Source organism: Atractosteus spatula, chromosome 6 (genome assembly GCF_055471065.1).
Source record: "Atractosteus spatula isolate fAtrSpa1 chromosome 6, fAtrSpa1.hap1, whole genome shotgun sequence".
Taxonomy (NCBI): Eukaryota; Metazoa; Chordata; class Actinopteri; order Semionotiformes; family Lepisosteidae; genus Atractosteus; species Atractosteus spatula.
In genome coordinates, this window is record NC_142711.1 from 34,082,515 (window position 1) to 34,106,339 (window position 23,825).

At 41.0% G+C, this 23,825-nt stretch overlaps 1 protein-coding gene across 1 annotated transcript in view; it reads left to right on the forward strand.

Annotated features, from left to right (window-relative positions):
- The window catches only part of sspo (SCO-spondin), a 129,121-nt gene that overhangs the window by 75,242 nt on the left and 30,054 nt on the right, over window positions 1-23,825 (forward strand). Inside the window, exons 61-87 of the mRNA XM_088918147.1 lie at window positions 655-864; window positions 1,220-1,390; window positions 1,481-1,733; window positions 2,609-2,655; window positions 2,841-3,011; window positions 3,111-3,239; window positions 3,993-4,132; window positions 4,428-4,522; window positions 4,933-4,982; window positions 5,567-5,737; window positions 8,413-8,583; window positions 8,925-9,004; window positions 9,898-10,067; window positions 11,250-11,296; window positions 11,676-11,876; window positions 12,703-12,873; window positions 14,112-14,309; window positions 15,012-15,111; window positions 16,058-16,278; window positions 17,115-17,264; window positions 18,077-18,243; window positions 18,687-18,847; window positions 19,862-20,082; window positions 20,445-20,480; window positions 21,902-22,066; window positions 22,477-22,686; window positions 22,960-23,127. Of these exons, the coding sequence (XP_088774273.1) occupies window positions 655-864; window positions 1,220-1,390; window positions 1,481-1,733; window positions 2,609-2,655; window positions 2,841-3,011; window positions 3,111-3,239; window positions 3,993-4,132; window positions 4,428-4,522; window positions 4,933-4,982; window positions 5,567-5,737; window positions 8,413-8,583; window positions 8,925-9,004; window positions 9,898-10,067; window positions 11,250-11,296; window positions 11,676-11,876; window positions 12,703-12,873; window positions 14,112-14,309; window positions 15,012-15,111; window positions 16,058-16,278; window positions 17,115-17,264; window positions 18,077-18,243; window positions 18,687-18,847; window positions 19,862-20,082; window positions 20,445-20,480; window positions 21,902-22,066; window positions 22,477-22,686; window positions 22,960-23,127 (4,074 nt within the window). The remainder of the gene's footprint in view (window positions 1-654; window positions 865-1,219; window positions 1,391-1,480; window positions 1,734-2,608; window positions 2,656-2,840; window positions 3,012-3,110; window positions 3,240-3,992; window positions 4,133-4,427; window positions 4,523-4,932; window positions 4,983-5,566; window positions 5,738-8,412; window positions 8,584-8,924; window positions 9,005-9,897; window positions 10,068-11,249; window positions 11,297-11,675; window positions 11,877-12,702; window positions 12,874-14,111; window positions 14,310-15,011; window positions 15,112-16,057; window positions 16,279-17,114; window positions 17,265-18,076; window positions 18,244-18,686; window positions 18,848-19,861; window positions 20,083-20,444; window positions 20,481-21,901; window positions 22,067-22,476; window positions 22,687-22,959; window positions 23,128-23,825) is intronic.

Below are 23,825 nucleotides of genomic sequence, written 5' to 3' on the forward strand. Positions count from 1 at the left end.
CAAATGAAGTGGTTATTATTTATGGTAGGTAGCTGCATCAGCATGAGTAGGCTGCAAAGGAAGTAATAGGTTTATTCCACAGCCAAAACATTGTGTTTTCTTTGTTTTATTTTCAGCATGGAATAAACCTTACTGGTTACTATTTATGTTTGTTTATATCTAACTAGGTAAGCAGTGTTTTTATTACTAAAAACACAAACCACAGTAATTATTATTGTTTATTTTGTCATTTTTCAGTGAAAAAAGTAATAGTAGGGGTGATGTTTGTTGTGGACCGGAATGGATTGACATTTTTTTTCCCATAAGAAATAATATAAATATTTTTTTCTTTTTTACGAAAGGGTTTCTGGGAAATATTTATGTTTGTAATATATATTATAATGTATATTAAAAGTATTGAATAATACACCACACCATAGTGTGGTTTTACACTCAGAAAGGTATGACATAACCTTTTTTTATTGACCATTATAGAACAAAATGCTGTGCAATAACACAGTATAGCACATATAAGAACAGTGAGAGAAAACCTCCAACAGGTACAACATGATACCTTACAATATGTCACGAAAAAGCAAAGTTCACTATGAAGCTGTTGGTATCGAAATGGATGTGTGAACCTGACGCAATGCCTGTGTTTGTCTCTGCTGCCAGGTCCTGAGCCACCGGGGTCACAGTGGAGTGAGTGGACATCCTGGTCTGTTTGCAGTAAGACCTGTTTCCTTCACGTGGACGATGTGGGGCTGAGGAGGAGGTTTAGGAGCTGCAATGGCACAGCAGCCAATTCAACAGGCATCACAGCGGATGACACATGCCCTGGGGAGGCTCAGCATGTGCAGCCCTGCAACACTGTACCATGCCCAGGTACACTAACAGCCAGCCATGGCAATTCTGTACTGGAACCATAACGGACTCAGGATACAGGATTTGCCACGGGAAAGCCCTTATGAAGTAGTAGAGAAAGAAATGGAATGTCTTATTCTGTAACTGTCAGCACTTTCCAGTTCCATAAGCCATTAACTCTTTATGTAACCATAATTCTGAGCACATCTGTTCTAGTACATTGGGCTTCCCAGCTCTCCTTCACTAAAAGAGTTAAAAGATATTGCCTTTTTGTCCTGTTCTAAGCTGGACCATTTAGAAGGAAGGGCCCCTGTAAAACTAACTCTCTAATTCAGTTTTTCTCTGTTCCCCTTTCCCTCTATCTCTTGTTCTGCAGTACCTGGTGGCTGGTCGCCTTGGTCCCCCTGGTCCCTGTGCTCATCCGACTGTGACTCCGGAGTGCAGACACGCCAGCGTTCCTGCAGTGTCCCCTACCCACGGTATGGGGGCCTCCATTGCCCTGGCCCTCACATCCAGACGCGCGAGTGCAACACTCACCCCTGCCGAGGTACTGTCTCGTATCCACCAACATTCCCCTGCCCCCCTGTGCTCAGTGTACTCTTTCCAGTGTGACTTGGCCCTCTCTGTCTGCTTTCAGGAGCATGTCCGGAGGGGATGGCCTATCAGACTGCTGAGGAGTGTCGTGCGCAGGGAGGTGCATGTCCGCGGATTTGTCTGGACCTCACCCCCACGGTGGAGTGTGCCACTGCCTGCTACGATGGTTGCTATTGCTCCACTGGCCTCTACCTGCTCAACGACTCCTGTGTGCCATTAAGTCTCTGCCCCTGTTACCACAAGGGGGCACTGTACTCTCCAGGCACCACCGTCCCTTGGGACTCCTGCAACAATTGGTACATCTCCAAGCTGCATTTACAGCACACACATTGACAGAATTACTTGCACAGTCACAAGATAGGCAAATGAACCAGCAGTTACGAGGCTGGCAGAAAGAAGAGTGAAGTTCTGATTGTTTGATGCCATAAAATAATAATAATAATAATAATTGCTTACACTTATATAGCACTTTTCTGGACACTCCACTCAAAGCGCTTTACAGGTAATGGGGACTCCCCTCCACCACCATCAATGTGCTGCATCCACCTGGATGATGCGACGGCAGAACATGCACCAGAACGCTCACCACACATCAGTTATCAGTGGGGAGGAGAGCAGAGTAATGAAGCCAATTCATAGAGGGGGATTATTAGGAGGCCATGATTGGTAAGGGCCAATGGGAAATTTAGCCAGGACGCCAGGGTTACACCCCTGCACTTTTCGAGTCAGGACCTCGGTTTTAAAACAGCGCCTGTTTACAGTATTATACTATACTGTCTTATACAGTATTATACTATACCGTCACTATACTGGGGCATTAGGACCCACAAGGACCGCAGGTTGAGCGCCCCCTGCTGGCCCCACTAACACCTCTTCCAGCAGCATCCTTAGTGTTTCCCAGGAGGTCTCTCATCCAGGTACTGACCAGGCTTACACTTGCTTAGTTTCAGTGGGTTGCTACTTGTGACTTGCAGAGTGATATGGCTACTGGCTTAAAAAGAAAGTTGATTGACAAATTAAGTAAAGATCACCCTAAAGACTGAGATAGCATTTTTGTATAGGTTTTGTGTAGAATTTTAGAAAGTTTCCATCTGGCCATTATTCCTCAATAAACAAGACAGAATGTTTCCTAACTTGGGTGTAAACAATGCTGTATTCCTTTGTCTTACAGCACATGTTTTGATGGTGAGATGTCGTGTGGGACAGAACCGTGCCCTGGTGAGAGCTGTACCTTGGACCCATCAGCCTATATGCAGCTCTTTATCTCTCTTTCTTGCATTTGATCTGTTGTTTTACTGATTTCTACTTTGCCATTACCCATTCTTTTCCATTCTCTTTCTCTGCAGTGTACAACAGTGTATATTAACACTCCTCCCTTTTCTCTTTCATGCTTACTGTCCCAGTGGACTGTGGCTGGAGCAGCTGGACACAGTGGAGCACATGTAGTAGGACCTGTGATGTGGGTATGAGGAGGAGGTACCGCTCAGGAACCAATCCAGCACCTGTATTTGGGGGGCGTGCCTGTGATGGCAGCATGGTTGAAACGGACTCCTGCAGCCTGGGACCTTGCCAGGGTCAGGAAAGATAGATGCTCCCGGCACCCATGTATTGTCATTTACCAAGCAAGCATGCGCATATGTACTCTTTGATAACCCTTTGCCTGTGTATTTCAGGTGTCTGGGGTGTGTGGAGTCCCTGGTCAGAGTGCTCAGTACTTTGTGGGGGAGGCTATAGGAATCGAACCCGAGATAGCCCCAAGGGTCAGAGCATGGAATTCACCAGCTGTAACCTGCAGCCCTGCGGTGAGTCTGGGGAAGGGAAGAAGAGTAGGGGAGGAATTCAGAAGGCTGAAATATCATGCATTTGAACCACTATTATTACACAGAAAGGCCACTCAACTAATTGTGTGACAATTTCATGCAGATAAATTAATTTAAGTGTTTTAATACTTATGCAATCATGACTTCTCCATATATATTCCATTATATCTAATTTTTCCTTTTTTGCTTGTTATTTTGTAGGTGTGAGGTAGGTTGTGTATACAGTATAACAAAATTAATTGCTATCTCAAAGTGTGGTGACTGCAAGCTTTAAAGCAACAAAATGTTGAAATTGTCTAAGAGGTTTCTAGATCCATATTAACAGTCATAGTTTAACTAATGTTCTCAGTTTTGACATGTCATTTATGCAGTTTCTTTGTGTATCTTTTTCTATTACATTAACATCTATTTGGTGCCTTAACTAAATTGTGTGTATTACTGTACATAAAGATAGGATAGTCTAGCAGTAGGTGAGAGGTTCAATGGTGTTATTTTGCCTTATAGCTCTTCAAGATGGCCAATTGTGTTAATTTGTTATCTGCTATTATTTCTTGTTCTTTTAATTTTCTGTGTGGCTAATAATATATACAGTATACCAATTTCAGCAGAAGGCTTTGGCAAGTAGACTTATATACTGTAGTATAGCAGTTGATACTTCGTTGTTTGTTATTTTTTTCAGGTACAAGATTATTTAGATGTGTCTGCTCTCTCCTTCCATTTCCCTCTTCTTCTCAGGTAATATGTCAAGTTGCCCTGCAGAGCAGGAATGGAGAGAATGTGCCAGGGGACCAGTAACCTGCTCTGACCTCAGAGTAGAATTTAACAACATGAGCTGTGAACCTGGCTGCTACTGTGCACAGGGTCAGCTGCTGCAGGTACATGTCTGTCTCTGTCTGTCGCTCAAACAGTGCAGCTGTTTCTTTCTGTTTGTCCATCTGCAGGTTGGGTTTTCTGTCAGTCTGCATGCAGCTGCATTTGTTAGTGTGTCTCCTAGCTAGAATATCAGTTTATGTTCGGGACATAGGGAGTGTAGTAAAATCCACCTGTTATTACACAGAGAGGTTTGCTTTGACCAGCTCAGTTGTAGTGTGTGGAAAGTTCAGTGGCACAACTGACTGTGTTCATTGCACCATATGCATTATAATTACAGTATATCTCTATGCTCTTCAGGATGGACAGTGTGTTCCTGTGTCTCAGTGTCGCTGTGTGGTGGATGGGAAGCAGTATTTACCAGGAGATACTGTGACAAGGGACTGTAACAATTGGTAATGTTTTGCGCTCTTCTTTTTCATCTGGATCTTTATGTACCATTTCCTTGCCTATTCAAGTTTTCTCCTCTTCCACACACATTTTCATCAAATACTGGGCAAAAGAGAATACTTAACCAAAAGGTGATTCATGTACAGTGTATGCTTCTTAAAGATGTTTATACTGTATTATCGAAATTTCAAGGAAATCTCAAAGGATGATTTATTGACCATTATAGTCTATTCTCAAATGACAAAGCACTACACAAAAATAAAGTAATCCAGGATATTCCGACTTGGATGTTTACTCATACTCAGCATATTCTAGTTACTCCACCAAGAGTGTTATCTAGTGTCTCCTTCTGCATTGGACTAGACTATTGTATTTACCTGCCGTGTATAGAGTTTGTTCCTGCTTCGTTCCACAGTTCCTGTGAGTCTGGGCAGCTAGTGAACTGCACTGAGTTCAGCTGTGATGGTGAGTCTTTGAGGTTTAATCTAAACTGGTCTGGTGACCCTGAGGACTGACAAACAGTACACATTGCAGCAGTGAAATCCCCCTCACTATCTCAGTTTGTAGTTTAGAATCATACTCCATATACAGTATGCTACAGGATTTTATTTTACTGGGGAAAATCATAGGCACGATAGGACTAGAATATTACGCCTTGCTTTTTTCACTTTAACACTGTGTAGAATCCCACTGTCTGAATGGAGCACTGTGTAGAATCATACTGTCTTACTGGAAAACTCTGTAGAATCACTCTGTCTGACTGGGACATTGTGTAGAATCACACTGTCTATCTCTTCTTTTATCTCTCATTTTCATCACCTTTCCCCTCCCTTTCTTCTTTCTGTCTTACATTTTAAGGTATATTACTAATTTACTGGATCACAGGTATTGCCAGAGCACATACCTGTAGGTCAATGACTGGCATGCAGCTTATATTTTCGCGGCAAAAGACTTTGCACTACACATCCATAAACAGATAATTAATGAGCTAATCTTGCCATTCAGTCTGCCTGCCTACTATCGTTCTTCCTCTCTCGTTTTATATCCAGTGGATGGCCAGTGGTCAGTGTGGACTCCTTGGAGTGGTTGCTCTGTGTCATGTGGGCCAGGACTACAGACCCGGTACCGGTTCTGCTCCAGCCCAGCAAGATCAGGGAGTGGACTTCCCTGTCTTGGACCAGATCGACAGGATCAGATCTGCCTGCTAACAGCTTGTGACCGTGAGTGGCACACATCGCATTAGCACTGAGGATTGAATACCCACATGTTGGGTCACTGTTTTCTCTGTATCAGTAGCTGTAATTGGGGAGTGGAGATCCAGTGTCTATAACAGCAGCCCTTTCAACTCATCAGCAGTGCAAGCCTGTAGTTAAAGGACAAGAACTGCAACCATCAACTCATTTGTCTTTACAGATAAGGAAAGAATGAAGACCCATACTTTATATTGATTTGCAAATCTCACATTATTAAAATAGCAATAATTTAAAGTCCCTTTTTTCTATGCATTGATTATAAGTTTGATTAAGTGCACCAATCTCATGCTTCTGAATGTTTGCCAAAGGAATAAGTATGCTTTTGAGAAAGCCCATTGAAATTCAGTGAAATCAAACAAAACCTCATGGCCTGCAATATAGGCAGAACGGTAGCACAATGGTTAACATTGGAAAAATTGGCTCTAGATGTCAGTGTGTGTGTCTGTGATTATTTGTTTGTTTGCCTTACATTAGACTGGCATCCTGTCCAGGGTGTGCCTTGCTGTTACGACCCCAACTGTCTAGGGGTAAACGGGTGTAACATTTAGGATAATTTTTGGAAGCAGGTGGGTTCTGGTGAGGGACTAGGAAGCGTGATAACAAGGGTTGGTGCAAAAAGTGATAATTTTAAGGTGAATAAGTGACTGGTATGAAATAAGACACAATAACACACAGGGTAAGGGAATTAGAGTGGTGCCAAAGAAAAAAAAATAACAAACAAAATGGAGCTGGCTAAGAAAGTGAGGGAAAGCTAACCTAACTACAAAAGAAAACCCGAAACACACGGTCTTCGGCGTCTTCAAACACCCTAGCTAACCTCCACTGTCTACCCAGCAAGACAAACAACACTCACCCATACTAACTACAGTAGTGTTACTAATACAAAAATCAACTACGTGTGTGCAAAATGTACCCAACAACCTGAACTAACTCTATACACAAAAGTTCACACAAATACACAAGTGAACTACAAATACAAACGAGAGTAGACAAGTAACAGGGTACAAAAAAACACAGAGGTTGATACAATAACAAGTTTGGGCAAGGTAATGGCAAAATAAAGATAACACAAACAAATGAAAGTACAAAGAGACGAACAGAAACCAACAAAACAACAAAGCCAAAGCTATATGAAAACACACACACACAAAGCAAAACAACAAACCAACAAAGCCGAAGCAAAACCAGAAGCGAAGCGAAAACCAAAGCCGAGCGGGACCGAAGTAAAAAAAAAAGGCCTCTTCCTTCTGAAAACCTCCAAGTTAAATAGTGAATAAGATGAGTTGTGATTGGCCGAGAAGCTAATTGAAGATGATGTCATACGGAAACAATAGTGTAATGGTGGGCCAATGGGGAAAGGAGAACAATCAAAGTCAGAAGTGTGGAACATAACAACAAACACACATAGACCACACACCTTGCCTTGCACTTAGGAAATAGCTGGATGGGTTTGCAAAACTTCAAATAAATATCTACAGTAGGTTTCTACTGTAACTTTCTTAATACCTGAACATGTTTCACCTGTGTCGCACATTTATTGTTTGTCATCTGTACCCTTTGTCAAACATTCTTCACTGGTTCAAGTAGGCAGCTGCTTCAGCATGCGTAGGCTGCAAGAAACAGGTAATGGGTTTATTCCATGCTGAAAAAAAAGGAAACACAACATTTCGGCTGTTGAGCCTTCTTCAGGTGTAAGAAAGGGTAGACGGCAAAGATTAAATAGCACAGGAGAACAAAGCTGGAAAAGTGGACGAGGAGGGAGAGGGGAGAGGCAGACAGGCCACTCAGGAAGTGCAAAGTGGAGACGGGTGGAGAAAGGTGTGAAGTCAAAACTGGCATTAGAGTAGAGAAGATTACACGAAAATAAGTCTATCATTGAGAGAAGGGGGATGGTGTGAACCTAGTTTCAGGATGAGTTTAGTGTCTGTTGTCTTTCTGCTGTGGGAGTTGAGAAACCCTTCTTTGAGAACAGAGACAGGGAGATCAGTGTGATCATGGCTGTCTGAGGTGAATTGAGAAACTATGGGTTTGGAGAAATCTTTAATCTTCACAGCCCTAATGTTCTCTCATGTGGTCTCCTAGTTTCCTTCCGGTTTCCCCAACGTAGATAGCTGGGCATTTTCACTGTGTTCTCCAAATCTAAGTAATTTAAAGATCATTTGGAACCACGGTCTAAGTAATAATCAAGGTCCTCTTAATTAAATACTTTATTTTATTTCATTAATAAATTACAGGTTATTAATTGGAAATAATTGGAATTGTCCCTCTAAAACTGCTTTCACTGAAAAATTGCCTGATTAAGTGATCCGTTTTTAAAGGACTTAAATTTGGGGGCAGAAATTGTTTGTTATGTGACTATGCTGCAGTAAACTTCATAAACAGTAATTCTGCATAAGCAACATATAATTATTATTTTACTACCCAGGGAATATACAGATAAAAGGCATAGTGAAAAAATTAGTTCCATCTACCATTATGTTGTAAACGTGAGGTGAATAGAAGTACATTTGCCTTCTTTATTCTCTGCTATGTATTAGTCAATCACTATGTCAGTAGGCAGTGTGTGTGTTGAGCCTAATCTGAACATAACTGTCCTTTCTGTCTTCCTCATTCTTCCCTACAATTCTGCAATGTTGGTGCAGGCAATGGAGGCTGGGGTATGTGGAGTAACTGGACAGAATGTTCCAAATCGTGTGGTGGGGGTGTGAGGAGCCGCAGGCGGGAGTGTGACAGCCCATCACCAGAGGGGGATGGAGATTACTGTGAGGGCCTGCGCACAGAGGTCAGCTCCTGCAATACTGAGCACTGCCCAGGTAATAGAGCACACACTCCCATACAAATACTGTACAGGTCCTGTAACATGCACACTGTCACACACACGCACACACACTGGTAAACACATAGTGCTGCAAGCACAGCACTGTTCCATACTCTGGCAAGCCCACTCTCACTGATTGCACACATATACTGTATGGCTAGCACACACTGAGGTTACATACAGTACAATCTGCCCTGGACGTACAGCAGCCCCTTCTGGTGAACAGATTTCGCACTATAGAAATCATGCTTCAGCTCATTGCTTCGGTCTTCGACTCGGTCTCTGTTTCTACTCTCTCACAGTGCTTGTGTGACTGAATGTGTCTGTGTGTTGCAGTGCCACCTTGTTCAGAAGTGCCTGGCACAGCCTTCAGCAGCTGTGGCCCCTCGTGCCCTCGCTCCTGCGATGACCTGGCGGTGAGTCCTGCCAGTATTATAATACACCGTGCTGTATTATTAAACCGCATTACTAAGGACCATGCACAGCTCCTGGGTGAATTAAAACAACCTGACTTTCGTTAATACAATGAATGAAAACAATTGAAACCAATGAATTATTCTTCTGACCACTGGAGTGGTCTGACACCTTCAGATTTGGGATTCAATTGCAAAGTAGGGGGAGTCATTCTAATTCCAATTTCACAGGTTCTCACTCTTTCTTACTCAAGAGACTTGATCCAAAGCTTCAACCACAATGTTACACTGGTCCTGAGGTGTGTAAGGATTGGTAGAGTGTGATTCTTATGGGTTGCCGTACTGCACAGATGATGCAGTACATGAATATGTAAATAGTGTGTATATATATAGTAGTAGATTGAGGGGCAGTTGGTTAGGCAGTTACAGAGTTAGTGTAGTAAGAGTTATAGAGCGCTGTGTTAATAAAGTGCTCATTCATCATTAAGAAGCTGTGTGATTAATGACCGCCGTTAAGAACAGAAATAGAGAACATAACAATGCGCATTGAGGAATAAATACAGAACTGTTTCAGATTTGAAAGTTTGAATCCTATAGCTCTTTTACATTGTGCTGTTTTTCTCTGTTTCACTATATCTTACTATATACGTTTCTCTACTTTTTTTTAGCTTTATCTCATTAATGTCATATACTGTAGTTACAGTGGTGAGAAAATGCTTGTGCACCCTCAGTATCCATCCATTTATTTTCTAACTGCTTTATCCAATACATGGTTGCGAGGAAGCTGGAGCCTATTCTGGCAAGCAACAAGGATTCTAGTGCATTGCAGGGCACACAAAGCTTTTCTCAGTCACACTTTGACTTTCCTGCCTTACTGTCTCTGTTTCCTTGAACAGCACTGTGAGTGGAGCTGTGAGCCAGGGTGTTACTGTACTGGGGGAAAGGTACTGAGTGACAATGGAACATCTTGCGTGGACAGAGAGGCCTGTCCTTGCCTGGACGTGCTCACTGGTCAGAGGCTGGCCCCTGGTGAGAGTATCCCAGCCCCAGATGGCTGTAACGCCTGGTGAGAGAAAGACTACTCTGACAACTCCTACACCTCTTTAATAAATACCTTCTCAGCATCCATTTCAATTGTTGTATGAATGTCTTATACAATATGTAAAATTATTAATTTCATATATGAATTAATTTCTCATTCAGTCTGTACATTTTAACCAAGACGTTTCTGAAAAAATATTGTCAGTCTGGGTTTTTAGGCCAGGTCTTTATAACCTGTTTTTGTTTGAACTGCTGGTCTCCGAACACATTCACATGCTGAAGTAGCCATATTTCCTTTAATAATTCACCCATCCCTGCTGATTTTCTGAAATGTGGCTTCATTCATAAAGTATAGAGTTACAAACCAGAGAGACTGAATAGTTTTACGGCGGGGTATAAAAAGAGAATTGGTCACCAGCTTGCCTTGCAAGTATATGATAAAACGTACCCTATAATTGCAATTCAGTTATATATGTGTGTTTTCTTTGTTCTCCAGCACAGTGTGCTAACAGAATCATAGACAACCTAACAAAAACAAAACAAATATTTATTCACATTTACAAGACATTGAGTTTCAGGGCCCTGCACTATAGAAAACAGGAAATATCCGTAGACACATACGGTAGTGGAACAAGACCTAACATTTTATTTTGTAAAATAAAAGTTCCTGTACAAGACCAAGTGATAATACTCACTAAATGGATGCCAAATGAATGGGAATCTCTTTACCTAATTAGACGTGAATCATTTATTACCAAATGAGCAAGAAGATTTCTTTAGTTTGGTCGGTACCACTAATAGGAACTATTTCCACAACTCAATCCCAGCAGTCCCTTTGTTAAATCCAAGATTTTTTTCCTTCAATACTTGAATTCCCAGGATATGTTTTGTCATCTGGTTTTATGGCAAAGTGCTGTCTCTTGTCTTCTTTGGGTTTTCTCCATCAACTGCTTGATGCCTATTTACTGTTTTACTGTTTACTCTTTCGTATTGTTTTTCCTGTGCCATCCTCAAGAAGATGGACTTAATAATCTACTTTAAATGGTTTGGTAATAGATAAATAAATATTTATACATTTTCCTGGTCTTCTGAAGTCTGGCCATTCTCAGTACTCAAGTGACAGGATAAGACACAAACCTAATTGTTTAACATACAGTACAGTGTTTCTCCAAAGTAGGAGTATCACAGTGTCTCTGCTCTATTTTAGTACCTGTGAAAGAGGGAGGCTAACCTGTACCAACAGGCCTTGCCCTGGTGAGTATTTGAGAAACATAGTGACATCTGCGCACACGTTCAGGTTCAAATGCCTTATTGTCATGACAGAATAAACAAGCATTGACAAACATAACATAAACAAAAATATTCTAGAATGTGGCAAACCAACAGACGTGAGTTAATTGTCCCATTACTGTTCTGGTACATTTTGAGCTTTCAGTATAAGACAAACTGTGTTCTACCTCTTCTCTCTGCTAGTAAGAACTGCATTGTTCACACACACTTGCTCAGACATTGGCAATATACAGTATAAGCTCAGACATGCTCAGATATTCACTTGGACCTTTTGCATTCATGAGCCTAGTCATGCATTGTCTTTCAATCCCTCTCTCTTTTGCTGCTCTCTTTCTCTCAACAGTGTCTGGGGGGTGGTGCAAGTGGTCAAGTTGGACACCCTGCTCTCGGACATGTGGGGCAGAGTGGGTGACACGGTACCGGAGCTGTACGTGCCCTGAGCCAAGTGGAGGTGGTGCAGCATGCCCAGGGGAACAGGAAAGGCACTCCGGCCTGGGAGTCCAGATACAGAGACAGCCCTGCCCCTCTCTGACCTTCTGCCCAGGTGACGCACAAACTGTGCAGCACATTGAGAGCAGGATTCTCCTCCATACTACCTCCTAAAGTGACAGATTGTTTGACTGTACAGTCTTAGGTCTTATTCATTATAATGGAGAATTCAAAATACTGCGTTTAACTTTCATTTAATTTAAGAATTTATAATATAAATATAAGATTGGCAACAGAAATATTAAAGAATATATAGATTCCTAAACATAGAGAAGTGAATCAATGCCAAAAAATCTTTAGCTTATATAATGAAAATTGTGGTGTTTAAATTTAGATGATTAATCTCAAAATGGTACAACATACAGGTTCTTGCCAGATCCAATTGATAATATTTGAGCCAATAACCAGTTCTGGTCACTAGTATACAAAAAGGACATTGCTGTCCTGGAGAGAGTTTTATAAGATTAATTAAGGCAAAAACCTTGGAAGGAGGGAATAGTGGGGACATAATAAAAGTAATGTCAGACTAGTTCAAAACAAAGGCCCAGTCACACAAATGAAAATTAAGAGGTACTGTAGAAGATATAAGATAGCAAATTAGAAACATTTCTTTATAGCCTTGATTTTAATGCTGTTTCTATCTGATCTGTCAAGAAATGTCCAAATTAGACCATTGGATTAATGATATACTAGTAATCAAGCAAATAATACAAATTATTTATTAATATATAATATTTTTATTATTGTACTGAATAGTTAGGTGTGAAATTTTCATCATTTTCAGTGAGTGGTTCATTTCATTTTCTGGCTTTGTCACTAAATAAGTTCTCTATGACGTTTGAATAAAACTCAAAAACTCTTTCTTTCTCTCACTCCTGAAGTCCATGGGTCATGGGGCTCCTGGGGCCCATGGTCAGAGTGTGCTGTCTGTGAAGGGGCGTCCGTTCGTGTTCGAGAGTGTAATAGCCCTCCTGCCCGATTTGGGGGTCTACCCTGCCATGGGGTGGCACGTGAGAGCCGCAGCTGTCATGACAACAGCACGATCTGTGAAGGTCAGCGTTTCTGTGCATCTCTCTTCCTCTCCAAGCAGCATGCTGTATGTATTTCAGTGTCCATCTTTGTACTTCCAATACTTGTAAATTGGAACTGAACATGCAATGTGCTGATTGTTGGGAATTTCTCTGGGTTAAGTGAGAAGTCCCCTGAGGAGACAGAAGATACAGTATAATCAATGAACTGATCCTAGTTCACACTGCAACATGATCATAAACAGCAACACAGGGATACAGAGAAGAAGGGACTTTCCCTTTTAATACTGAAGGTGTGTCCACACAGAAGAAATTCTTCTCAGAGAAAAGAATCTACTGAACAGGCAATAGCAGGTGAAAATAAACCATAACAACCTTCCAAGATTGTTACAGAAATATACAGTAGGGATATACAGTATTTTGATATATCCTGAATATACCTTGTACTGTATATTGCTATTATAGGGATATATCCAACATAAGAATAGGAATCTGGAAAAATAAGATCACTTTTACAAATATAGCTTTTCTTGATTAACTAATAAATGTCCAAGTATTCTTTTTTTAAATTATAAGTAGATTTAAATTGTCTGGGCTATTAATGGACATTGAAAAATCCAGTGGCTATCCCCTTCAAAGCCATGACAAGCTGAGAGACTGCTTGAACATTCAGCTTTGTGCTTGAGACACCAGGGATACCTGTCTACTTTTTTTGCAGTTTGTAGAGTTACAATTAAAAGCATGTGCTCACAAAAAGTGCTGATAAAAAAGATGGGTTAAAACTTCAAAGCAAATAGTAAGGATTAGTTTTCCAGGAGGGAACTGTCTCTTTATCCCCACAAATTAGAAGTATTATTGAACATTTTGAGAAAAATGACTTTCATCTCTTCCTGGAGTAAAAATGGTTGTGCATGTCAGGTACTACATTATTTCATTGTTGTATTTTGAATAGTTCACAGACAGTGAACTAAGCATTTTCTTGAAATATGGGGCTCTGTTACTCACACTTCCAATTTCATCATGTTAGACATACTAACAGAAAAGGTGAGAAACTCCTGCATATTTCTTGTAGTATATTGAAGACACACTAACCTATACATAGAGCAAAGTGAGTTTCTGTATCTACTCTTTATTTTAAAAATACTTCATGGGGTTTTGCTGTTGATATATATGATTACATGAGACAGCTTAACGGTATACGACATTGCAGCATGAACAACAGGGGTAAAATAGTTACATCCATTCTTTGTTTCTCCGTCCAGATTGTGGTGGGGGACAGGTGCAGCTGGCCTGTGGGAAGCCGTGCCCACAGTCCTGCTCTGATCTCCATGGCGACACGGAGTGTGTGGACTCTCCAGGGTGCCAGCCCTCCTGCGGCTGCCCGGGCCAGCAGGTCCTGCAGGATGGGCAGTGTGTGGATCCAGGACAGTGCCGGTGCAAGTATCTCAACAGCACCACAGGTGGGCGAGTTACAATGACAAAAGCTGACATCTTCTGAAGTCTGTTTGAAAGCTGAGAATAAGGCATGAGGTTGCAGCCTGAAATATTAGGGAGACAGAGCATGAATGAATGGTGCACAGTTTATGATAGGAGGTGAAGTCAGAAGGAACAAACATGGTTAATTTTCAAAATATACAAACACATTCTTTGAAAATGTATATTAAATGTTATTATTGGAGAAATAAGGACATATGTTTGGAAAGGTAAAATGGTTGAATAAACTCAAGCACAAATGGACACAAAAAAGGACACTAGAATGGCTAAGGGGAGAGGGAGACATACAGTATTGTATGACATTAGAATGGAAATTAAAATGGAATTCAAATTAAAACAAAGGTTTAGGTTTTTCCTATATTGTAAAAGGCAAAGCACAATAACGAGTGTAGCATCTAAAATATATTATTGGATTAAGCACAGAGGATGAAAAGGACATCCTAAATGTACTAAATTGATGTTATGTTGGGGGTTGAAGGGAGGAAGAAAATAATACTACTGTATGTGTCAGGTTAAGAATTTTTTTAATATGAAAGTTTTATGCAGAACATCAGGACATGGTGACAGTTTTCCATTCTAATACAAAAACAACTAAAAACAACTGCTTAAAAACATTTTGTTTCAGAATGCAGAAACTAAAATTTTAGCTACTCTCTGTTTCTCTCCAGGAGTGCTGGAGTCTGGGAATGGATCCCGGGTTTGGCCGGGAAACCCAATGTGGCAGTACACAGAACCAGGAGAGACAATCATCAGTACCTGCCACAACTGGTACTGCGCACACCGCAAAGTCTGGGACAACTACTACTGCACACACTGATTACTGTACACACTGCATAGTCTGTGACAACTACTACTGCACACACTGATTGCTGTACACACTGCATAGTCTTTCACATCTGAGATAATCTGGGTAACCACTCCTTATCATGATCCATTGCATAGGGGTAAATGAATAAATACTGGTCAACAATGTCGTGATTTATATTTATGTGAAAGACATTAAATGTTCCCTTAACATTAACCAGCTTCATTTTAATCATGTGATCCCATGTCCTCAATTTACTATTTGGTGTAAAATGGATAACTTGCCTACTGGTTTAACTTCATCTGTTACATCTACACTGTTACACTAGAGTACATCTATCCACCTCCTAGCATTGTGTGTACTTGTTTAAATCTATTCTTAATTTCCTCTGTCCCAGACTGAAGAAAAATTAGCTCCATTAACCTCTTTTTTTACAACATTACTTTTGTCCAGCAATGGCAGCAAAATAGTTTTTCTAATAAACAGCCAGTGTTGGAGAATTTAGATCTGGGAACAGCAATGTTGGTGTGTGTTTATTAGATCCATTCGAAATTATAGTACCTGAAGATCTGGGGGAACTTGTTAAATTGGTCCCATTGAGCCAATAAATTAGACAATTTAGGAGGTCATGCGCTGAGTTAGAATAAAAACCTGCAGACACAGCAGGCTTTCAGGACCTTTACTGGACAGCCCAAATTTTGGATCATCTTTAGATATGCAAGTTTCCACAGTGCCTGGTACAAAACTGAAATCAAAACACCGTATACTGTGCTTTACAACTGGAGAAAACACACTCCGATTTCCACAATTTGGAACACAACATTTCTTTTAGAGCCACCTTTTTCAATTATTTCGCAGGAATTTGGGCTACATGCTGATACTGATGCTGTGCTCTCTTTCCCATTTCAGTACCTGTGAGGATGGTGTCCTGCAGTGTCAGTCAGTCCCTGGTTGCCAAGTGGACGGGGGGTGGAGCCAGTGGGGGGCATGGTCGGAATGTTCAGCTCCCTGTGGGGGCGGGGCTCAGTTCAGGCTGAGGCAGTGTGATAATCCTTCCCCTCAAGGTGGGGGACGGGGTTGTTCTGGAGGGGCAGAGCAGCAGCGAGAATGTAACAGCCAGCCCTGTGGAGGTGAGAAAATAAACAACAATAAATATCCAGAACTCTGTGTGTGAGCACTACATGAGAACGATGTCTGAAAAATGTTTATACAGAGGTTGTAGTTGCAGACAAGCAGAAGAGGTATTCAGTTTTGTTTTCATCAGACCAGAGAATCTTTAGTTACATGGTCTCAGGGTCTACCGTGTGATACTTACTAACACCAGTCATCCTATTACTTTCTGTCTAGCAACTCTCTCATACAGCCTAGATCTGTGTAGTACTGCAGAGCTTATTGTACTTTGACAGGATCTTCAGTCTCAGCCATGGAATTCTGTAGTTTTGTCAGGGTGGTCATTGGGTTCTTGGTCATTTCTTGAACCAAGGTCCTTCTTGCCCAGTTGCTCAGTTTGGGAGGATGGCCTGCTTGAGTAAGACTTGAAAATATGGGTAGTTCCATACCGTATTCTTTCCATTTCCTAATGATGGACCTGGCTGTGCTCCTAGGAACTTTCAATAACTATGATCCCAGATCTATGCCCCCTCGAACGTCTATCACATATTTGTATGGTCTTCTTGATAGAGTTTCTGCTCTGACATGCACTGTCAACTGAGGGACCTTATTAAGACAGATGTCTTGAGGTCCTATCAACCAATTGAACTGAACACAGATGGATTCCATTCAAGTTTTTGAATGATATCAACATGAAAAATGAGTTGCATCTGTAAATTGTGAAAACATCCAAGGGGGTCGTGAATACTTACTGTATGTGATAGTATCTCCTTATGAAAACATTCCTGATTTTGTATAATTGCCTGTGCATCAATATTGGTCTCTTTCAATCTCTCTCAACCTTGGTGCCCCACAGACTTGGGCCCCTGGGGCGAGTGGTCACCGTGGTCTCAGTGCTCAGTGACCTGTGGAGGAGGGGAGCAGATTCGGACCCGCAACTGTCGCCTTCCACCCTGTTCAGGTCCCAGACAAGAAAGCAAGACCTGCAACACTCAGGTGTGCCTTGGTGAGTGTCAGCACAGGTTACTCCCCCTCCTCAGAATACAAGAAACACACAATAAGATTAGAAACAGTATGTTTTACAATACATAGATTAATAGTAATAATTAATAGTCATTGATTAATAAATTAATTGCTTTCAAATTCTTATGCAAAAAATATTCTAAAAAATTGTTCATTTGATCTTGGTTTTAGCTGCAAAAAACTTACAGTTACAGTAACAGGATGAAATAATTTAATAACTTATCAAAAGCACCTCTCTATTCAAGAGAGGGTTGTGGTGTATTCTTGCTCATACTCGTTTTTCTATATAAAAAATCCTTTTGAAGGCAACTATACTAACTACAGTTACAGAAAAAAGCAGTCGTTAAAAATAGTTTAAACAAAACCATTAGACAAAAATATTTCTACAATATTCTAAAATTCTATTTTTTTAAGTTTACTGAACACTAATTCATTCTAGTGTGTAGTATTCAGGTTCAGGGTGAGTTGCTTTTGATCAGGTAATAGAGATCAATGGTGTACTTTGCTCTATTAATATGTGTACTGTGTGGTATCTAATTAATTGGGTACAGTGTCTGCAGTATGAGGATGTTGTGTTCTGTACTGTTGTCATTGTTAAGGTCACAATCAATGAATCACTTAACCAACAAATGAACATATCAGTCAGGCATTTTTTCTACTCTTTTGTATAATACATAGAATGTACATTAGTGTATCTAGTCACGTTATGGATACAAGGTTATAGAACAAGATTAATAATGTACTCTCCCTCTTTCCCATCTCTTCCCACCTCTCTCTTCTTTCTTTCTCTCTCAGAGGTGGGGTGTCCGCCTGGCCGTCTGTATCGGGAATGTGAGAGAGGAGAAGGGTGCCCATTCAGCTGTGATCATGTCACCGGACGGGTTGGCTGTGTGTCAGAGGGCTGTGAGGAGGGCTGCCACTGTCCTCCAGGCACCTTCTACCACCAAGGCACCTGTGTGATCGTGCGTACTATGGATTGAATTTACAGTATCCGTCTTCCTTGGTCTCTATCGGCACAAGTCATGCAGGCTTCCCTGCCTCCTCGAAACCTTTCCTGAAGAGCGTCGCTAGGATCAGATAGTGAGGTTTATCCCCACTCATTAAGAACTAAAAAAAAATACATTTGTAACCTCTGACAGAGTTCCATTGTTCTAGCATTAGGTGAGAGTGGAAGGGATGTGATACAACCCTTGTTCGTTTTACTTTATGAGATAATTGGCTCCAAAGGGTACACTGAAGACAAGTGTATCCATATGTTGGCACAACATGAAGAATTGAGTTTCAGAACATGGAAAGGTGCACAAACCAAGTGGACAATGTTCTGTAAATGAGTGAGGAGTCAAGATGTCCACACTTACTGTGTGTCTCACGCTTGGGTTCTACTGTGTTTGTCTGCATGCTATAGGAGTGCCCCTGCGAAGTGGAGGAGGAGACCCTTTTAGCCTTGCAGAATGTGTCGAAGAGCCCAGCTGAGGCCGCTGTGCCACTGGGTTCTGGGGGGCTTCGCCTGCACCAGGGGGATGAGCTGCAGCCCGGAGACACACTCACATATGACTGCAGCTCCTGGTGAGAACGCCGACACCTTGAAACTTCCCATCATGTCACACACACTCTGTGTAAATACTCTATCATGTATTTATTCTACCATGTATTTATTGTTCTGCGTGCTTACTGACTGTACATACTATCACTATTTATTATGTGCCATTTTGTAATGTACTGTCTACATTATGTGGTGTTGTCTTTTGCACTGTTTTGTCTGCTGTACTATGCATGTCATTAAAGAACAGCGCTAATAAAAATTCCAATGTACATGTATGTATGGCAATAAACTCCCCTACTCTAATACTGTTTATCAGCACATAATCGTGGACTGTGAGCTGTGCTATCATACAGCTTGTATAAATATAAGAAACATTACACATACAAGAGGCCAGATCTCCTCGCTTGTTTGGTTTCTGATAGACAATGTAAGATGACCTACATTGAGACATGTCTCTAGACTTAGTCTCTAGTCTCTAAGTCTTTCGGAACCTGTATAGTGTCAAATTCTCCCATAATAGTAATTTTGCAGATGGGAGTTCTCCACTGCCTGAAGAATGATGTTGTTCAGTGCTCAAAAGTGCCCAATCAAATTCCACTTGCAACCTTCTGCATTCAGTGCAAAAAACTTGTATAATATTCTTACATCTATCCATGTATCCATTTTCTTAAAATGCAATTCAGGGTCGCAGGGGAACCAGGTCTTGTCATGGCAAGCAACAAGTATAAGGCAGGATACACCCTGGACAGGATGTCAGTCCATAGCAGGGCTAATCTGTTAGCATTCTTAAATTCTTCTTTGTTGGATTGTTTGCACACTGAATACATTAATAAATTACAGTATAACATGGTCTAATACAGGCAAACAGTCTAATTTACACAGATGCGTTACTTTGGGTTACTGTAGATTTCAATATGAGAAAGAATCATGTTATGAATGAACTGTGTCAAACGAATATACAATTGTACACCTTGTTAATATTTTTCCCCAACAGAATAGTGTCAGACAATTACATATTTTTTTATTTTTCCTGACAGTGTATGCCAGCACGGGCAGTGGAATTGCTCCTTGTCTCCTTGCCCACAGGATGGGGGTCTGTCTCCCTGGGGTCCCTGGGGGCCATGTTCTCTGTCCTGTGGAGGTTTAGGGCAGAAGACTCGAACCCGGAGCTGTACCAACCCAGTGCCTGCAAATGGCGGACAAGATTGTGAGGGACCACGTCATGAGATCACATTTTGCCAGACCCCTGACTGCCCAGGTAACCCAGAAAGAACAGTCCTTTTAACACAGACATTCTGAGGACTTTTTGCGAAATGTGAGTCAGTACAAATTAATTTAAAATTTAATCTCTCCCTGTAAGTAAGGAGGGCTGTGACTGCTCTGGTCTCTGGCACCAGCCAGGAAAGTTAACACTAAAGTATATAAGTACACTATCCTTTAATATTTGTCAAATGGTTTTGTCATCACCAGAATTTGATCGAACTACTAAACTATATGTTTTTTCAAGCAATGCAAGAGTAATGATTACTTTTTCATGCTTCCACACTTCTGAAGTCTTTTTCTTGAAGTATATTGGTATGAGAAGCGGTATTAATTATGGGTTGATCTTTGTTTTTCCAGTTGTCACTGTTCCTACAGAGGAACCTACTGGCCCAGGTAAATCCTCACTGTAACAGAACTCTTGTTCCCTCTATGACTGCTTATGCACAACTGTCCAGTTTTTTTTTGTTCCCCCGGTTCCTAAAGAAACAAATTCCAGTGAAGCTGAGACAGAAAAGAGCGGATACTTCCTTGAGCACTATGCATTCCATATTCTATTCCTCACTTTCAAAATGTAATTCAACTTTATGGTTTGTCATTTGAAGCTCCTAGACATCCCAGTGATAAAACTGCCACAAAGCAGGATACACCTCAATCCATCACTGCTCAAAACAGCCAAACGCTCTGAATTGGCCTTCCCGTAGTAATAATCACATTCTAACTCCTCTTTCAATAATTTAGAGGGGTAAAAGGGATTTAACTTTTATTTCTCTTATTTGACATTGACATTTTGGATATGAATTCAGCAGAAAACTATAGGTCCAGTAATCACAATTTTTATCTTTTCTGATATTCTGTACCCTGCATCACAATTCATCTGGAAGTGATTGAAGAGGACAATAATGCCGTATATCATCAAAGCTTCCTCTATCAATTATGATGTAGGAATGGGGGGTGGGGGGGTCATCAAAGCCAATTCGAACAAAAGCCATGCATTAAACTTACTGCATTAAGTTGTTGAGTTATAAGTCTACAAAAATCACTGCCAAAAAAGTTGTTTAGATAAATTTAAAGTGCTTTCTAGAAATTTTACAATTCTCTTTTTTTAAAGTGTCTTCTTTTTCTTTCATTCAACTAGATACATTGCTATGACTCAGAGGTTGTTGACATACTGTATCAGTCTTGAGCAGCTGTGCTCTACTTCTGTACTTAATTATGAAAGTGATCTTCAGCACATAGGCCAGTACTTCATTTCTTATAAGGTTCGAAATCCTCTAATTGAATTGTAACTGAATTGGAAGTGCCAAGGTGGACTACCCCTTTGTATAGACTCTGTGGTAATGTATTGTATTCATGCTACAATACATCCAAGTGTCTGTCAGCAAATCCTGTGTGATTCTTTACACTCAATGACTTCATTAAATAGTGAAGCTCTCTTTTTTGGTAATCTCCCCAAGAAAATAACTTTCTGTGTGTGAATTCATAAGTACGTTTCCATTGTTTGCATTAGCTAAGGCAGAGTGCTAGATAAAATACATTAGCATAGACATACTTCTGTCAAATTAGATTCTGCTAGATTCCTGACCCTTTTCTTTTCTTTGTCCTATTGTTTATACTTTTGGAAGAGGTGTGTGTAATCATCCCCTTTAACAGGCATTCATTTGTGATTAGCTATGAGTTAATTGAATAATAATAATAGATTATTATTCTTTCTGGTTAGTTTTCATTGCAATCGCTTCAATAGGACCTTGAAATTGTGGACTGACAACTGTACTTTCACCTGTTTGAATTAACTCATCTAAAGCACATCTCCACAGAGCCCAGTGATGGGTTTGGTCCCTGGAGTATTTGGAGCCCATGCTCGCGGTCCTGCAGTGATGCAGCGGCTCCAGCAGTGAAGTCCAGGTGGCGACAGTGTGAGAGAGAGTCCTGTGCTGGGGAGACACACCAGGAGAGAGCCTGCAACCTGCCCCAGTGCCCTGGTACGGCCCCTGCCTCACGCCGTGTTGTTAGCACAGGCAGTACTTTCCCGTTTCTCTTACTGTTTGGTAACGCATTGTCAGACTCGGTGTGTGTTGTATGTTCTTGTCTTCCCTTCAGGCCTGTAACTCCAATGTTAGGTGCATGTAGGTGTAATTTGTTACTATCCAAAAAGAAATAAGTACATTTTAAATATTTGCACATTTTAGGTCCCCAGGATCTAGAATTATGAACAAAAAAGCAGACGTATCCCCAAACACACTACTTCAAACCAGCAGTAGAATCCCATTTGCTTAGTTTTATTTGCACGTAGCTTTTGTATTGGGAAAAAAAAACAACAATTTGGATAATGCCATCAATTGTTTTTGTAAGTAAAGCAAACGTTGATATCGGCGCTGTGGTGTGTTGTCAGACGGTGTGCCGTGCCGCGGCGAGGATTGTGCCGAGAGAAACTGCTCGTGGACAGCATGGGCAGCATGGAGCATGTGCTCACGGACATGCGGTGTTGGGCAGCAGCATCGGGTCAGAACCTACCTGGCACCTGGAGTCAATGGAACATGGTGTGATGACATCCTGGGTGGAAACATTGAGACCCAGTTCTGTAACATCAGAGCCTGCAGGGGTGAGTCCAACAGACAGGCCACTACTGTACTGTACATTGATAAACTGAGTCATAGAGTAATGGGAAATAAATGGAGAAATATCGGAGGTTGCTGAGAGCTCTGATCGATGCCTTTAAGTGCAAAGCTGGGACTTTTGTCAGTTAATACAAATGTGATTTTCAACATTTCATGGGGGACTTGCTTGACCCAGGGAGAGTTTATCATGTCTCAGTAAGACAGACTGTGGTTGGTGTGTTTCAGTAGGCACAGCTACAGTTTGATTTGTGTTTCAGTGGATGGTGGCTGGTCTCGTTGGAGCCCCTGGTCTCGTTGTGACAGGATGTGTGGGGGTGGGCGGTCAATTCGAACACGATCGTGCACCAGCCCTCCCCCGAAGAATGGGGGCAACAAATGTGAAGGGGAGAAGAACCAGGTTAAGAGCTGCAACACCAGACCCTGCGGTGAGACATGATCAGAAATGGACTTCACTTTGTGAACTCCTAATATACTGTACTGTTAACACATTCTATTATTACTGTCTAAGTACTCTAAAAATTATCTGGCACACTCATAATATATGTTTGTATTTATTATCATATGCAATCTATTTTGAGAGTCATTGTTGCTGTACCCCAGTCGGTAACATACTGATAAAGGGCCACAGTCATCTTGGTTCAGCTTTAAAATAGCAACCCCAAAGATCTGATAAATTCAATATCATATCAGATTAAGAATTGGTCTTCAAGATAACCTGTAACTATACCACTCAGTACCTTATGAGCAGTAGAATTGTCCACATGAAGAGCCTACTTTCACAAAGAGCCAGTACAATTTACATTGGGAGTTCTATATTGTTGAGCAGTACTTTGTTAGCACTTGAACTGTAGAATTCTAGACATACTTAAGCATATTTAGCACCTTAGAAGAAACCCCAGTAAGTAAGAAATTATAGTAGCCTAATCGTTATGATGAATCCATATTTCAGCATCAGATGAGCAGAACAAGGAACCAAGCAATATTGTGCACACATTTAGTATGCTCTTAACATACAGTGCACACCAAATGATATCATAGAGTCAAAAGTAACACAAAGGCTTCTAGTTTCCATCAAAGGTATGATTTCAACACTATAAACAGCAATACTAAAGTCACAAATTTT